The following is a 17,369-nucleotide window of genomic DNA, read 5'->3' as shown; positions in this document are numbered from 1 at the left end:
TCCTTTCCACAGCTGAGGTTAGCCAATGTAAAAAGTCAGGGAAGGATTCTTTTGGACCTTGTATGACTTAAGTAAATGGTTCATTTCTCTGATTCTGTGACTTTTTCCCAGGCCTTTAAGGCTGACAATGAACACAATGCCAGAGTTTCTTCATCATATAGAACCTGCACCTCTACCTCAGCAAAGCAACCTTCACCAAGCATTTGGTCTGTGGAAATCTCTCTACCCCTGGCTCTATTTTGTCGTGCTATCTCCCTCGACTCATCTCTCCACCATGAGGACCATTGTAAATTTGCTGTAGGTTCTAAGTATTGCTCCTGCCATATCTTTCCAGTCTTGGGGGGATTATTCTATTTTTAATAGCCCACGAATTCAGGATTTGTTTTACAATGGTGAATGGATTCCAAAATTAATGACACTTTAAATTTTCTCAGGTCTAACACATCCACAGGTTGCCATGCAAATTCCTGATAACCCTGTGGATAATCATCATCCGGAGGTGTTTGTTGTATATTAACCGGATAGACTAAAGTTTGTTTTCTAATAACCTATGGTTGGCTTTCTCTAATTTTATCTTCTGTCTCTACCTGAGTATTTTCCTTAATTGAAAATTTAAATTGCTTCCTTAAGGTCTGTGTTGACACTTCATATCTCTTCTTTTGTCACTCTTCCTGTTCCTTGAGTTCCTGTATTCACTGTTCAAGGTTCTGCCTCCACATTTTGATTTTTTTTCTTTATATTGCAATTCTGATAATCTGCTGTTCATTTTATTTTCATTGGTTACTTTTAAAAGGTTATTCTCCAAGTCTTGCTTCCAGTCCTCATTTTCTCTCTGCTTTTCAGTCTGATCTGTAAGCTACTTCATCCTTTGTTCTAGCATCTTTTCTAGCTCCTGTCTCCCACCTTTATTTTCATATTTCTGTCTCTTATTCTGGTCTATAATTTCCTGTGTCTTCAATTCTAGTTTTTCCTCTATGCCACGTTGCCAAGTCTTAAATTTCCTTTCTGTTGTTGATGTGCTTTATAATTTTCTATATCTTCTGTTCTAAACCCTGCTTCCATAATCTTGGCTTCTCTTTATATTATAATTCTAATATTGCAGCATCTGCCTTATTTTGACTTGCTAGCTTTAGTAAATTATCCTCTAGACTTGGCTTTCAAATTTCATCTCTATCTCCTTGTTGTTCCGTCTGATCTGTGAATTGTCGAATTCTTGTTTCTAGTGTTTGTTCCAGCTCCTGTCTCCAACCTTCATTTTCCTCTTTCTGTTGATTATTGTGATCTATTAAATCCTGATTCTTTAGTTCTAGTGTTACTTGTATTGTGTTTTCTAAGGCAAGGAATTTTTTTTTAAATGTAGGGCCCTGTCTTTTGAGAAGACATAGTAAATCAAGAGAATAAATACTGCAGTACTGGTAAATGATAAGGTGTCTATTTCCTTTAAATGCATCCCTGTCAAACCATTTAAAATACCATTACATAAAGCCCAATGCCACAGAAGGGCCTCACTTGGGTCCCCGATCTGTGTGGAATGGGTCTCTTGGTTGCAGGCAAGTGAGAATTCAGTGAATGAGTGACAGACAGTTTGACACAATAGAGAGTGTGTAAAACTGAATGTATTGATTAAAATGAATACCAGTGTTATATAGTATAGAGAACAAAGGGGTAGGATGTCACAGTAGGCAAAGTACATTGAAGTTACTTGACACAAAACAGAGGATTGACTTCAAAGGAACTTACAGGAGCGAGGTAAAGTTTACAGTTAAGATAAAGCAGTTCTGCCTAGGGTCAGCTAAAGATAAGTAAGGATTTCACACCCTATTCACAATTTGTGCTACTCCTTTGAGCCTTGTGAAAGCTAGTACCAGGGGGCTCAGCACTAGCAGACCTTCTCATGAATAATGCAATACCACAACCCCCCTATTTCCTAGGTCTTGGTAAATACTTGCATATGAATGTAACCTTTTCACTGAATTCCGAGCTCCTGGCTTTAAGGAATTTTTTTAGGACTTTGGAACACTGGTGGAAATTTTACCTGTGGTAAAAATTCAATCTTTAGAGGCATTAATAATACTGAAAGAGAGCATACACCATACTAATATGCGGATAGGGTTCGTGTATATAGATTATTGGAAATGCCAGGACTCTAGGAGGCTGAGTCTCCTTAAGACACTTTTTCCTCAGGACTTGTCCAGGTGTTTAGACCTGTTGGGAGTCACTACTAGAGTGGGCGTGGCAGCCCAAGAGATATTTTTTGTGTTTCTCATCTTTCAGTATCAAAAGATTATATATCTCTCTTTATATCAGTGTCTTACCTGATCCGGAGCCCTTTGTATCTTTGTCTCTCTCTGTTGTTTGATTCAGAACAGTGCAGTCCTCTCTGATTCTTTTATTCACAGGGTGGGGCTGAGTGTAGAAAGACCCTCATCATCTGTGCCCCTATTTGGGTTGCAGCTGGCAGCAACATGTGCTTGTGTGCTGATCTCAGGTAACCTACAGTGCAAGCAAGCAATCTGGAGATCCAGTCTGGCTGTCAGTTTCCTGTGTAAAAATGGGGTTGTGGGGATATGGGGAAGTGAACACGGAAAGGCTCTCCTGGGAGTAGATGCCCCGATCAGTTCACTGTGTCTACAGTTAACTGTAGAAACTACCTCGCAGGCAGTTGTGTTCCAGGGTCACCTGTTGTCCCTCCCTGCAGTTCTTACATGGTGCTGCTCAAGCCCTGCTCCAGACTGGGGTGTTGCCCCTGGCCATAGCTCTCAGCCTGGGGGTTGGGGGAGGAATCTTCTCTGTCTTTCTCTGTAGGCCCTTCAGACCCTAGATCGCTGCCTGAGCCATATTGGGGGGTGGGGAGATTGGAAGGCAGTGAACATTTATCTCAGGTTAGTTGAGTTCTAATCAATACGCTGTTGCAGTAAATCTCCAACCCAAATAAGCCCATGCAAAGAAAACACTACTCAATTAATATGAATACAAGCTTCGTGCCTAGATTGGGCTGATCTGCCACTACACTACTATAACCCCCATCTATGAGATCCCTTATCATTTGCAGTTTCTCCAGGCCACATACTTCTTTTTTCCTTCCACCTCCTCCTCTATCATCCTCTCCCCCCCTTCTCCTTAAAACTTTTCAGATCCACCTTTCCTTCTCAGACCAATCACTGACTCTAGCCTTTATTTTACAAGTTAAAGTGGGGAGAAGGTTCACAAGAAGTCACCAGAGTATGTGATTCACTCCTTGTCCTAGGCAGCCCCTCCTGGGAAAGCAGAATTAGCATTGGATTACAAATAGCACCAGGGCAATCCACAACAGCCTGTAAATACAGTAAGCACACATTCTATGGGCTGCATGCATAAATTTACAGAAAATACAAAAGCAGGGTTAGAGGCAAATTGGGACAACTTGTCTTTTGGATAATGATTATCAATTTTTCCTGAAAAATTTGCACATGTAATAGGCCAAATATTACTATTCTGCAGTAATCAATTTAATTGCTGTTTGAATAAGGACTATTTCATCAGGTTCTTTCCCAAAATACTTTTGTAATTCTGTCCTACAATTTTGTATTAACACAGCAACAGCTTCATAATAGGGTATTAAAAGAGCAAAGGCTTGTAGTAAAACTCCTTTAGAGGATCAGCTAATAAAATGCCATCCATATAATGAATAATATACACTGAAAGATTCATAGTCCTAACTTCTTGTATTGAAGCATTGACAAATTTTTTACATAATGTAGGGCTATTAGCCATTTCTTAGGCAAAACTTTCCAATGATACTGCTTCATGGGCTCTTCAAAATTACAAGCAGGCACACTAAATGCAGACCTACCACAGTCTACCAGGATGCAAAGGAACAGTTTAAAAACAATCCTCCAGATCCATATGTGTTCCTGGAATGGCAGTTGTCATAGGCAAGCCAGGGTGTAATGCTCCCACAAGTTCCATAGTTTCATTAACCTTTCAGAAACCCTGCAACAGCCTCCACCTGCTTTATCTCTCTTCCTAATTACAAATATGTGTGAGTTAAAATCCTGAGCCTGAGCCAGGCGTGGTGGTGCACGCCTTTAATCCCAGCACTCGGGAGGCAGAGGCAGGCAGATTTCTGAGTTCGAGGCCAGCCTGGTCTACAAAGTGAGTTCCAGGACACCCAGGGCTACATAGAGAAACCCTGTCTCGAAAAACCTTAAAAAAAAAAAAAAAAAAAAAAAATTCTGAGCCTGTGGTCAAACTGCAGCTAATGTTACGCTGACAGTTCAACCACAATCTTTGAGTTTCCCTTGCAACACCATAGCACAACCACAACTTTGGGGAAAGCAAAACTCAATCTCTAACAAGCAATCCAGTCTCTCTGAAATCAACACCAAGTGCATCAACTCCCTTGCTATAAAATTTGGCTGCCAGGTCCTGCACATGAAGGCACAATGGTGCATCCTCCAATATCTCAAAAGAAACACTTCGCTGAATATCTTTTATAAGTCTAGTTTCTAGGATAAGAATGACATAAAATACTATCCTAATTTAGAGATATCTTTAGAGACCTTTTTCCCTGGGTAAGCTCATGCCACATGTTGTTGTTCTGAATGACTACAGTGTTACCAATGTTACATATTTGTAATCATACTCAATAACTTATAAGCCAGTAATCTGTAACCAAGACATACAGAACATATTTATACATTTAAACCCAGTTAGAACCCAAAATGAAATAGCTGCACATATTTACTTATTTAGATCAAACAAAATTCTTAATTTTTCTAGCTGTAATATCAAGGGAGGAGTACCTTGTCACCTGCTGAACCCAATAATCACAATCATAGAGATTTTTCTAGGAAAAATTGCCGTCAGCTCCTTTACCATAGAAGCCAAAAAGCCACTGGCCCTTTAAGAGCAGCTTATGCAGTCAATCAGCTCCTGGCAAGGCTTCTCCAGCTGAGTTTGACTCCTAGCTACAGGTGCAGGGCTCCAAAGGCCAGTTGAGACTGATTTTTGAGTTAAAACTAAATCGAGTTGAATGACCAGCAGATAGAGTTTTAACCAGTTTTTCTCTTGAATGTGAAACACAGAGCAACAAACAAACAACAAGACAGAAACACAGACTTAACATAAGAGGGAAGACTACTAGATTATGCCCCACCACAGGAACACAGATATCCTACTTAAGGGACCCAGAACCAGAACTCAGCATTCCTCCAGTAGGAGCCAGAGAGGAGGCAGGACATCTCCTGACATCCTCCTGTCCCTAGGGGAGCTCTGGAACAGCTTACATTCATTTTCCTTCTCTTTGGCCAAAGCATCCCCGGATATGTGGGGAGGATTGCTTTTTTTCAAACCAGTTCTTTTTCTCATGTCTAGGGTGTAAACCACCTTTAGTCAGGGTCCAAAGACTTATCTATGAGAATTATCTTCACTTCTCTAGATTTTAGCTTAATTCTAAACACATACATATACAGAAAGCATTTTACCATTACCTTGTCCTTTTTTGCAAGGTTTATTCACCGCTGGCCCAAATTTTTACTTTCCTGTGCAGAGTCCTGCAGTGGCTTACTGGAGCCATCTGACCAAGCTAGTTCAGTCAGTCAACAGGTTCTCCAGGGCAAGAGCAAGGATTAAAAAGAAAAAAGACGATTAGACCCCACTGTAGCCTGACCACACTGTAGCCTGATCACATTGTAGCATGACCACACTGTAGCATGACCACACTGTAGCATGACCCCAGCCAGTTCTGAGGCTGAAGGGGGTTTCTTTTTTTCCAGTTTGCTTTTATACCACTGAAGTACATGCAAAATGACAGATCAGTTACTAGCAAGGCAATAAACAAAATCTAGGGGCTACCCAGGATGACCAAGACAGAAAGGTCTGCCACATGTGCTTCAGCTGAGCCTGCTCTGAGCTTTGCATTAACTCAAATGTAAATGTTCTTGATCTGGGCCTATTTCCTGAGTCCAGGCCCAGAGTCAGATTCCCTCCTCCAGCTTACTTCTTTTCTCCTGGCTTGATGTCAAATTCCCGCCAAGTGTCTAGAAACTGCCCCCCCAAAAAGTTCCCCACCACTCAAAATTATGTTTTCTAATTTTGTCCAATTGCCTGCAAATTTTGTGATTGTCTTTTTATTATTGAATAGTCTTTTATAATGTAAATGGACCGAGTTTCCTTTTTGTACTCACTAGTTTAAAGATGGTTAGCTTATTGTGAATGAGGCATCAGTAGTATCTGTGGAGTAGGAGTCTTTTGGGCATATGTCAAAGTAGTGGTCTAACTGGGCCATTTGGCAGATTTGTTACTAGCTTTTTGGGAATTCTCCACACTGATTTCCAGAGTCCCTGGACCAGTTTGCATTCCTACCAACAGTAAATGAGTGATTCCCCCCCCCCCCCCAATATACACCCTCCAGCATCTGTTTTTCACTGATTGTCAGTTGTCGACCTTTGCCATCCTGACTGGGGTAAGGTGAAACCTTAGGGTTGTGCATTTCCCTAATGCAAGTGATATGTTTTAAGATGTTTCTTAGTCATTTTTTTCTTCTTTTAAGTACTTTCTGTTCAGATCCCATGCCCATTATTTATTTGTGCTTTTTTGATTTTAATATAGGTACTTGGAGCTCTAAATTTCCTTCAAAGAACTGCTTTTAGTACAGTCAGGTTTTATGTGTCAGTTTGCCACAAGCTCAAGTTATCACAGAGAAAGGAGCTTCAGTTGAGGGAATGTCTCCATTAGACTCTACTGTGAGGCATTTTCTCAACTAGTGATCAAGGGGGGAGTGCCCATTGTGGGTGGTGCCATCCCTGGGTTCTATAAGAAAGCAGAGCAAGCCAGGGGAAGCAAGCCTGTAGGTAACATCTCTCCATGGCCTTTGCATAAGCTCCTGCTTCCTACCCTGTGTGAGTTCCAGTCCTGTCTGGACCACAAAGTGAAGGTGTAAGCTGAATAAACCCTTTCCTCTCCAACTTGCTATTTTTTTTTTATTGGATATTTTCTTTATTTACATTTCAAATGTTATCCCCTTTCCAGGTCTCCCCTCTGAAAACCCCCTATCCCTTCCCCCAACCCCCTGCCTCTATGAGGGTGATCCCTTACCCACCCACTCCTGCCTTCCAGCCCTAACATTTCCCTACACTAAGACATCAAACCCCCTCAGGCCCAAGGGCTGCTCCTCCCACTGATGTCCAACAAGGCCACCCTCTGCCACATGTGCAGCTGGAGCCCTGGGTCCCTCCATGGGTCCCTCTGGGGGATCTGGCTGGTTGACACTGTTGCTTCTTGGCCATGATGTTGGTGCAGGAATAGAAACCCTGACTAAGACAAATTGGTACCAGCATAGTGGGGTATCCCTGTGACAGCCTGACCATGTTTTGGGGAGGACTGTGGAAGGACTTTGGAACTTTGACCTAGAAGAGCAATTGGGATGTTAAGAGCTCTGTGGGATGTTCTGAAGGAGCTTGGAAGATAATGTTGAGAACAGTGCAGAAGATGGAGGCCTGGCTTGTGAAATCTCAGAGGGAAGGTTAAAGACTCTCATCAGCGCCATTGCTGCTTTGGTTGTGAAGAGCCTGTGGTTTTGGTTAGCTGGGGCTGAAGAATCAGCTGTGATTAACAAGATACCACAACTACTAAAGTAAAACCTTTGCATTACTGGGGCTATTGATACTGGTTAGGTGGAACTAAGGAATTAGTGGTGATTAAGAAGAGAGCAGCATCACCAAGGTGACAGCTCCTGGGAAGTGTTTTCTGAGAGCACAGAGGCTGTGTGCCACAGATAGCCAAGGTTGTACCTTGTACTGTGGCTGGATTTGGTAAAAAGTGCAAGAGTCTCCCAGGTGATACTAGTTTTGAAGGCATGAAGGGATCATGAAGAACAGCTGAGGCTTGACACTGTGAGAGGCTATGGAAGGCCACAGGTGAAGGTGAAGATGCAGCCTCAGTTGCAATGGACACTTACATGTCCTTGGTATACATACTATGATACATGTGTTGACTAGTCTTGGGTTGACTTGACACACAAACTAGAGGTGTCTGAAAGAAGGGAACCTTAATTGAGATAATGCTTCCCTAAGATTCAGCTGTAAGGCATTCTCTTAATTAGTTATTGATGGTCGAGAGCCAGCCTATTGTGGATGGTTCCCTCCTTGGGCTGGTGGTCCTGGGTTCTATTAAGAAAGCAGGCTGAGCAAGCCATGTGAAGCAACCAGTAAGCAGCATCCCCCATGGCCTCTGCATCAGCTCCTGTATCCAGGATCCTACCTTTGGAGTTCCTGTCCTGACTTCTTTTGGTGATGAACAGCAATTTGGAAGTGTAAGCTAAATAAACCCTTTCCTACCCAAAGGGGTAGGGGGAAAGTTTTTGGTTATGGTGTGTGTTGCAGCAGTAGAAACACCAAGACAAAATATTATGGGGATTTTCTTTTCTGTTCTTGGCTAGTTGATATTCTGTGTGCCCACATTTTCCTAAGTTTCTTTATTGTTTTTTTAAGATTTTTTTCCCATATTTTTGTATTATTTGGTCTAAATTCTCTACTGTATCTTCAAAACCTAATATTCTACCTTTCGCCTTTTACTTGTCAGGCTTTCTCTTGAGCCTTCTGGTTGGTTGACTGGGCTTTTCAGATCCGTCCTCCTTTCATCAGAGTCCTCTTAAGTAATTCCATCTCTTTATTGAATTCTGTTCTCAAGTCCTGGATTTTCTTCATAATTTCCACCAACTTTATGTTTATGTTCTCTTGGGTATCACTCAAGTGCGGGTTCTTCTCAAGTTAGTTCTCCTTAATTTCACTGAGTTGTTCCTTCCTGTCTTAAAGTGTTTAAATTATTGGAAGTTTATGATTGTTCTTTTAAATTCTGTGTCTTGAGGTTTGCCTTGGCAGACATTTGTACAGCACTGGTAGGTTTTGGAGAGGAAATACTGGCTTGATTTTTTTTCATATTGTTTGAATTTTTGCAATAAGATCTGGGCGTATGGATTTCCTATCCTAGTTTTATGTCTAGTGTGGACAGAGCATGTTGGGTCACAAGAAAGGATGTACAGGCTGGTTAGCCCTAGAGGTAAGAAATGGCTTAGGTAAAAGGAAGGCAGGTAGGTACAGTGGACTGGACTGGTGCACAGATGATGTGTTGTGGTCCAAACCTGGAATGTGAGGTAGCTGTGGCTAGGTGGAGAAGTTAGATAGTGTGTGGGAGGAGGGGCTTACAGTTTGGGAATAAACTGGACAGGTCTTAGCAGAATCCTAGAAGGTTGGTGGAGGCGCTCACAGGGGTGCCTATGTCAAGAGGCACTTGACAATGGGACCCAGGTAGGTTGGGTGTGGGGAGGGTATGTGGAAAGGTATGTACAGTTTTTATTTCTTTTTCTTCCTTCTTTCCTTTTTTAAATAGGTAGTTCTCAAATAACTAGGCTGCCTTCAAATTCACTGTGTAACCAAGGATGACCTTAAATTCTAATTCTTTAGCTCTTTCCCAAGTACTAGTGCCACCATACCGAGCCAGTAGTAGCTGTTTTTCTTGTTGCTTTTGTGTGTATTGTGTATGTGTGCATGTATGTGAGTTATGCATATACTCGTGTGTGTGTGTGTGTGTGTGTGTGTGTGTGTGTATACACACACATTGGATGTCTTCCTCTGTCCTTCATCTGTTTTTTGAAACATAGCCCCTCAGTGAATCTGGAGTTTGCTGGCCAGCAGTTCCTCTCTGTGTGCCTCCCTTATGCCCCTAAACCCCTGGTTACAGACACCTACTACCTCACCTGCTCTTCCAGCCAGCTTTTATGTAGGTGCTGGGATCTCATCTTGGGTCCACGTGCTTATGCAGGAAATACTTAACACACAACACACTGAGTCATTGTTCCCAGCCCCAGCAGCTAGTTTTCTTTTCTTTTTCTTTCTTTTCCTTTCCTTCCCCTTTCTGCCTTCCTCCCTCTCTCCCTCTTTCTGCCTTCCTCCCTCCCTCCTCTTCCTCCTCCTTGTTCCTTCATTCTTCTTTCTCCTCCTACCTCCTTCCTCTTCCTCTCCTTTCCCCCTCCCCCTCTCCTTTCTGTTTCTTGAGACAGGGCTTCTCTATGTAGCCCTGTCTGTCTGAGAACTCTCTCTGTTGAAGACTGGCCTTAAACTCAAGAGATACACCTGCCTCTGCCTCTTGAGTGCTGGAGTTAAAGGTATGTGCAATACCACCTACCAGCACAGCTATTTTTCTTAAATGTGATTTTAAATTTACAGAAAAGTTAAAAGAATAATATAAAAAAATTTTATGTATTTAATTTTTTGTTTTTTATTTTGAGACAGGGTTTCTCTGTGTAGCCCTCGCTGTCCTGGAGCTCACTTCGTAGACCAGGCTGGCCTCGAACTCAGAAATCCGCCTGTTTCTGCCTCCCAAGTTCTGGGATTTAAAGGCGTGCGCCGCCACCACCACCCGGCATGTATTTAATTTTATATCTAGAACCATGTTTTGGTTAGGGTTTTATTGTTGTGAAGAGACATCATGACCATGGCAACTCTTATAAAGGAAAACATTTAATTGGGACTAGCTTAAAGTTTACAGGTTTAGTACATTATCATGGCAAAAGGGATGATGACGTATAGGCAGACATAGTGCTAGAGAAAGCTCAGAGTTCTACATCTGGATTGTCAAGCAGCAGGAAGAAAAAATGAGCCACTGGACCTGGCTTGAGCTTCTGACACTTCTATACCCCTACTTCCTCCAACAAGGCCATACCTCCAACAGTGCTGCTCTGAGCCTGCAGGGGCCATATTCATTCAAACCCCCACAAACCATATCACTCAGACCTTAATTTTCTTATAACTTGAACACTGAAGTGTTAAGGTGTATTTCTAAATTTATTTTTTAGGTTTTATTATTTATACGAAAATTCAAAATCATTCAGTATATTCTTTTGGGAAACAACTGTAGGGTTGAAAAAATACATAAATACTGAAGCAGTATTTATATGTTTTATATACACATGCATGTATTGTGATTTAAGGCCAACCTGTGCTGCAAAAATAGAAAACAAAGAACATCTCTCACAATGTACCATGTTGTGTTACAGACTCTATTCTTCATCAGTTATTTATTGTCCGATTCCTTGGTTCTATGGAGGTAAAGTCAGATGACCATCCAGATGTTGTCTATGAAACAATGCGCCAGATCTTAGCTGCTCGGGCCATCCACAACATCTTTCGTATGACAGAATCACATTTATTAGTCACTTGTGACTGTTTGAAGTAAGTAGTAACACTCTCCAAACAAACTTAAGTAGTTTTTTAGCTTTGCCTAATTAAAAAGTTGTTTTTCAAATTTTTAATTATAGGTTAATTGATCCGCAGACCCAAGTTACAAGGCTCACAGTGAGTTCTATGTGATTAAAGCTTTAAGTATCATTTGTTCATATATACATTTTATAGTTTGATAATAACCTGGTCCTATGTATCCTGGTATGACAGTATCAATAAGATTGTTCCTTAGGTTGTAGTTACATATGCAACCAGCTCCAGAAAGTTACTGAGCACTTGTAAAGAGTCAAAGTGTTTTGGTGTTTTAATCCTAGAGATAGTTTTTATCCCTAGAGAGTTTATACACCAAAGAAATTAGCAGAAGTAATCAAAACACGATCATAACTGTGTTTATTTTATAATTCTATATTTCTTTGTAGGAACAATTGTATGACTTAATCATTTTTGAGTAGGTCTTTTTTTGTAGTTAAATTTATATTGGTAAATAGTTGAAAAATAATTCAGTATTTAATAACCTCTTCTTGGAATATTCCAAATATTGTATTATTTGTTCCTAGATTATTATTCTATTGAAAATGTGTCTTTAAAATTCTTACATGTGATAGTTTAGAATTTATCATGAGAGTTTATCATCTGTTACTGTACTGATTAGGGAGAGCTCATGTTTATTTATGGTGTTTCTGTGGCAGTTTCCATTACCGTGTGTAGTTCTGTATGCTACGCACCAGGAAAATAAACGACTTTTTGGATTTGTTCTCCGGACATCAGGCGGAAGAAGTGAGAGTAACTTGTCATCAGTCTGCTATATATTTGAATCAAACAATGAGGGGGAAAAGGTACCTGGCTTTCAAAATGTTTATAAAATACTCATCAGAGTCCATTTTAACCTTAAATTTCTGGGAAAAGCTCTCCGGTTATGCCTAGTCCAGCTGAGCTGCTTGATGAGAGCTTCTCTGGGGAGAGCTGGCTGATGGTGCAGCCTGTCAGGTTCTGTGGATTATTGATAGCTGGTTCAGTCTTGAATCATTAACTTATCTTCAGAATGGAGTATATTCCTATAGTCATTTTTAGGTATCAATAATTCATACCAGTATCATTACCTAACTCCTTCATTCTCTGGATGACTTACTATTTCAGTAATGATGTTTTTTAAGTTTTTGTGTTTTTGCTAACTTTATAAATGAATACTGTATTAGCATCATTCCCTCTCCTCTCTCCCTTTCCAACTCCTCCTGTGTCTGTCCTTCTTCAAATTCATAACTTTATTATTATTGGTGTGTGTGTGTGTGTGTGTGTGTGTGTGTGTGTGTGTGTAAAACTTACCTGGTCCATTTAGTGTTGTTCTTATGTTCATATGTTTAGGTCTGACCATTAGCATTGGATAACCTATTGAGGCTCGTCTCTGCACAAAACAGTCTTTTTCCTGTAGCTCTTCTTCATCCATGGGTAGGGCCTTGTGAGATTTCCATTGGCATGTCAGTTATCAATTTTTAGGTCTTGTTTTGGCAATCATATTGTTGAAATTTCATAGCTACAGCTTTCTTATGTCTCGAAGACACTACCTATAGCAGGTGTTCTGGCTCTTACAACCTTTTCAATTCTTTCTTTTTTAAAAACCACTCACAAATCTTTATTCACTGATGGGGTTGTACTTTCCCTTTTCCCAGCTCTTCCTTCCATTGAGGGTTCTGCTGAGTTTAGTATCATCTGTCAGAGGAAGGTCCTGGTGGCTAGGTACCTAGTTTGTAGAAAGACCTTGTTCTTCTGGGGTTGATGGTCTTTGTTGTCGGGAACAAGGTGGGGAGGGACACTGGCTCTCAGCACTCAGACCTCCATGATGTTCCCAGTTGGAGATGTAGGGTAGTAGGGACTGTGTGTATCCCCCACCCCCCACCCCCAGCCTCAGCAGCCTTGAGGGGCTCAGGAGTCAGGCTTCCAGGATAGCACCAGAGAAGCAACTCCGGGAAAGGGCTCCTGAGTGGTGGCAGGGCTTGGCGGAAAGTCACGGGGGAGAGGGGGGTTGCAGTAAGGAGGGCTGATCATTATGTAGGAGAAGTGGGTAGCTATGTTAAGTGCCCTTAGGCACTGCTTGGCAAGGGTTCCCTGGGGTCCAGGCTCGGAGTCACCCAAGTCTTAGCCTGTGGCTTATTATGTTGCAGGACCATTCTGGTTTGGGGTCCTGCAGAAAGAGGGTCAACTTTTGTATGATTCTCCCTTAGCTTTAAATGTGTAGGCATTGTGTGTAGATATATCAGTTGTATCATTTCGGCCTGGGCCTGCTACAGTTACTTGGTCTGCATTTTGACCAGTAGCTCTATGGTGATCTGATTTAATGAGAAGTAGCATGGACACATGGTGGAGAGAAAAGCCAGCAGTACAAGATCATCAATTCTGAAGGAACATACTGAGATTCTTTGTGGTTGAAATAATTAAATTAATTCTTATTCTTATTTTGAAGCAGCATGTTATATTATTATGAAACTAGTTCTGTCATCCATTTGGGTATTTGAAATTTTTAGTGTAGTATAAAACTATCTTGTTTAATATAAAGGCTTTACTTTTTCTTCCTTGTAGATTTGTGATTCTGTTGGATTGGCAAAACAGATAGCTTTGCATGCTGAACTGGTAAGAATCAGAGCCACTTCATTTCCAAGGCTGTCTAAGCTAAAGCAGTGTAATAAAAGTTATTTTATACTAGCAGTAAAGTTGTTTTGCTAAACAAGATTAATGGTAGGTGCTATTGCTTGTATAGCATTGGGAATATGGAGCTAGGCAGTGGTACACACATTTAATCCTAGCACTTGGGAGGCAGAAACAGGTGGAAAACAGGTGGATCTCTGAGTTCGAGGCCAGCCTGGTCTACAGAGCGAGTTCCAGGACAGCCAGGGTTGCACAGAGAAACCCTGTCTCTAAGAAAACAAAAAAGTCCCAACCAAATAAAGAATCTGGACTAATCTATGTTGTAGAATGAAAACTATTTGTATGCCTAATGTAAACGTACTGAAAAGTTAGAAAGCTCATATTAATTGAAATAATGTAAAATTTAAAGTTACTTCCTATTTAACATATCTGTTTTATTTACCCCTCCCCTTTTTAGGATCGTAGGGCATCAGAAAAACAAAAAGAAATAGAGAGAGTAAAGGAGAAACAACAGAAAGAGCTCAGCAAACAGAAACAGATTGAGAAGGTATGTAGTCCTTACGTAGAATTGATGAGGACTAATTGAGCACTGTGACTTTGAGATTTTTAACTTCCAAATGGAAGTCCATTTCTGCTTGTTGATTCATTGCATAGCAAGAAAGAGCTGACATCTGAATTGTGTGGAAGCTGCTGTGACATATAACTTGCTCTTAAAGCATCAAACCAGAATTTTCATATACCAAGGGTTCTCTCTGCAAAAATTCTTTTGAGAGATTTTAAGTAGACATAGTTGTATTGTTGAAAGCCACGTGGACTGTGGGAAGGAGAAATAGTTATTTTTGGTATTGGCAAGAGTGTGATATTCATATATGTACACACATACACATGCACATGTACACATACATACCTATAAACATGTGCATGCTCACAGCGTTCAGCACAGGTTGGTTCTGGAAACCTGACTGGGGTGACAGGAAATGAAGAAAGGACAGACACATTCACAGAAAAGCTGGGATAGGTTCTCTTTCTGATGGAGTAGAGCCAACTACTACTACATAACAACCCCCAAACTCAGATTTCCTATGTACACAGCTTTGGAGGTGTGGGATAGGTAGTCTCTGTGTAGGTGTCTGTGGGGAACAGTTTCAGGTTAGCGTCATTCCTGTAGTAGGACGAGGGGAGAGGAAGCCGTGCTTACTAGTTCTTGCGTACACTCTGAACATCTGCACACAGACCAGAGGAAGGCTTTGCTACTTCCTGTGGGCTTGAGACACTAGTCCTTGACAAGGCTGTGCTCATGTCAACAGTACAGTCACTCTGGCCTTCCTCCATTCTTCTATAACATACTTTTAAAGGAGGTTTTGGCACTAAGGATCAAACCTACAAAAGAGTCATTCAAGGGCATGGCATTGATGGTTGGCAAGAAGAGAGAAGGTAACTGGGGAGCATGGATGTGAGGAACTGGAAGTGAGCTGGGTACAGGGCTGAGAAGAGAAAATGGCAAAGAGAGCACAGAAAGAAGTGCAGCTTAGGTGAGGGGAAGTGACACTTGATTTAGCAAGATAAACAGGGCAGGAGTAGAGAAGACCTGAAGAGGAGTGTATAGTCGGGTGCAGAGTGGTGTATGAGAGAAGACAGTCAGAACGCGGTTATTAGCCACAAAACGGGGGGGGGGGGCTTTGTTCTTTCTTATTTGTTTTTTTTGCATGTTTGCTTTTTGGGATTATTCAAATGGTGCCAAAATTCATTTGTTGCATATAGCCTTTCTTTTCATTAGGTTATCAGAATGAATGCATGTGACAGGATTGGAACAGCTCTCACATATAGTAGAGCTCCATCAGAAACTGCATAGTTTTTTATCTGACTGCTGACAGTTAAATTTAGTTTCTTTCTTTGTCTTTCCACCAGGACTTGGAAGAACAGAGTCGGTTGATAGCTGCCTCCTGTAGACCAAACCAGGCTGGTAGTGAGGGCCAGCTTGTTCTTAGCAGTAGCCAATCAGAGGAAAGTGATTTGGGAGAAGAAGGAAAAAAAAGAGAGTCGGAAGCATAAACTTGTTGCTGCTTTTTGATCTCCCATTTCCCTGGAATGTGGCACAACGTAACCATGCTAAAGATCACGGAAGAGATTAAGCTTTATATTAGCGCGCTTCAGCTTCATTTGAAAAGACTGAACTTGATAACAGGTTATAGCCAACATTTCCCCTAAAAATAAAATGCTATGCATTGTCATCCAACCCTGCTTCCCTAAATATGACCTGCTTACTTTTCTGTAGTAGATTGCTGAGGAATTACACTTGCTCAAGATATTTTTCCTTTAAATTGTGAACATTTTATCTTGCACTGTAATTGGCTGTCTCCATAAGAAATGATTTATTCTTCAGATTCTGACATTCATGTGTATACTCTCTCTCTTTCATTAGGAATGTTTTATTGGTAGTGAGGGAGTGAATGAGCTTAAAATCCTTTATGTGGAGAATTCTACAAGTTTTCAAATGTTCTAACAATATTGAGTGTGCAATAGAATTTTTACAAAATTACTAGGACGGGGCAGGTGGTGCTGTTGACTTCAGGATGTTTTGTGGTTTGCTCCATTTCTCTGGTGTACTAGATCATGGCAGTGGGAGACCTCAAGTGTCTGTTGGTGTTTGTGTGGCCCTTGGTATTTTGTTACCATCTTCTCAGTTCTCAGGTTGGGACTTTACTTATTGCTGCAGAACAGGAAAGGTTAGAGAGTAAGACTTCAGAATTTATTGAGATTGTTGTTATTGTTCAAACATTTTATATTAGAATTGACATGTAAAGGGAGTGTTGTAGACTGATACATTGTATTTTCTGTATTGTGAAATAATTTTTAAATGACAATGAGTGACATTTCAAAAGATGTACTATAACAATTATGTTTACTGCTTAAATAAAAATGTCCAGTTTAGTTTAGAAAACAACCTTCTGAATTTCACGCTGATAACCCCAGTATTTTCATAATCCCACGTTTTGATAATATATTGAATTGCCACTTTTTATCCACAAAGGCAAATAACTAATTTGAGTGTAGAATAATTTGCACTAATTATTGTAAATACTTTTACTTTACAAATCAGTAAAAGATCTAATTCCATGAAAGACTGAAAAGGAATTGAACACCTCATATAGTATAGGATGGAGTTAGCATGTACCAGGGTTGACAGGCCCTCAGCCTGTCTTCTGTCAAAACTTTCTCTACTAGGATTAAACTGTGTTTATAGATTTCATTTTCATGCATATTACATGAAAAGGTGTATATATATATATATATATATATACATACATATATATACACACACATATATATGTATATATATACACACATATGTATACAGGTTAAATATATTGATTAGTATTTTACATAGTCATACATTTATAGATTTTTCAAGAGGTTAACCACTAATTTCACAAGAAGTTTCTCTTTGTTCTGAATTGGAAGTTGTTTCTGTTTTAGTTTTTGGCTTATAGCTCCGTTTCACACTCTGTA

At 40.6% G+C, this 17,369-nt stretch overlaps 1 protein-coding gene and 1 pseudogene across 1 annotated transcript in view; one reads left to right on the top strand and one right to left on the bottom strand.

The window, feature by feature from the left end:
- Positions 1 to 16,092, top strand: part of Appl1 (adaptor protein, phosphotyrosine interacting with PH domain and leucine zipper 1) — a 53,892-nt gene extending 37,800 nt beyond the window's left edge. The window contains exons 17-22 of the mRNA XM_021203455.1: positions 11,036 to 11,210; positions 11,297 to 11,333; positions 11,909 to 12,055; positions 13,794 to 13,844; positions 14,317 to 14,406; positions 15,768 to 16,092. Coding sequence (XP_021059114.1) covers positions 11,036 to 11,210; positions 11,297 to 11,333; positions 11,909 to 12,055; positions 13,794 to 13,844; positions 14,317 to 14,406; positions 15,768 to 15,911 — 644 coding nt within the window. The 3' untranslated portion in view covers positions 15,912 to 16,092. The remainder of the gene's footprint in view (positions 1 to 11,035; positions 11,211 to 11,296; positions 11,334 to 11,908; positions 12,056 to 13,793; positions 13,845 to 14,316; positions 14,407 to 15,767) is intronic.
- Positions 12,921 to 13,565, bottom strand: LOC110325671 (annotated as a pseudogene).
- Positions 16,093 to 17,369: the final 1,277 nt, after the last annotated feature.

This window comes from Mus pahari, chromosome 8 (genome assembly GCF_900095145.1).
Source record: "Mus pahari chromosome 8, PAHARI_EIJ_v1.1, whole genome shotgun sequence".
Lineage (NCBI taxonomy): Eukaryota > Metazoa > Chordata > Mammalia > Rodentia > Muridae > Mus > Mus pahari.
The sequence above is the reverse complement of the archived record's forward strand: the minus strand, read 5'-3'. Positions and strand labels throughout refer to the sequence as shown.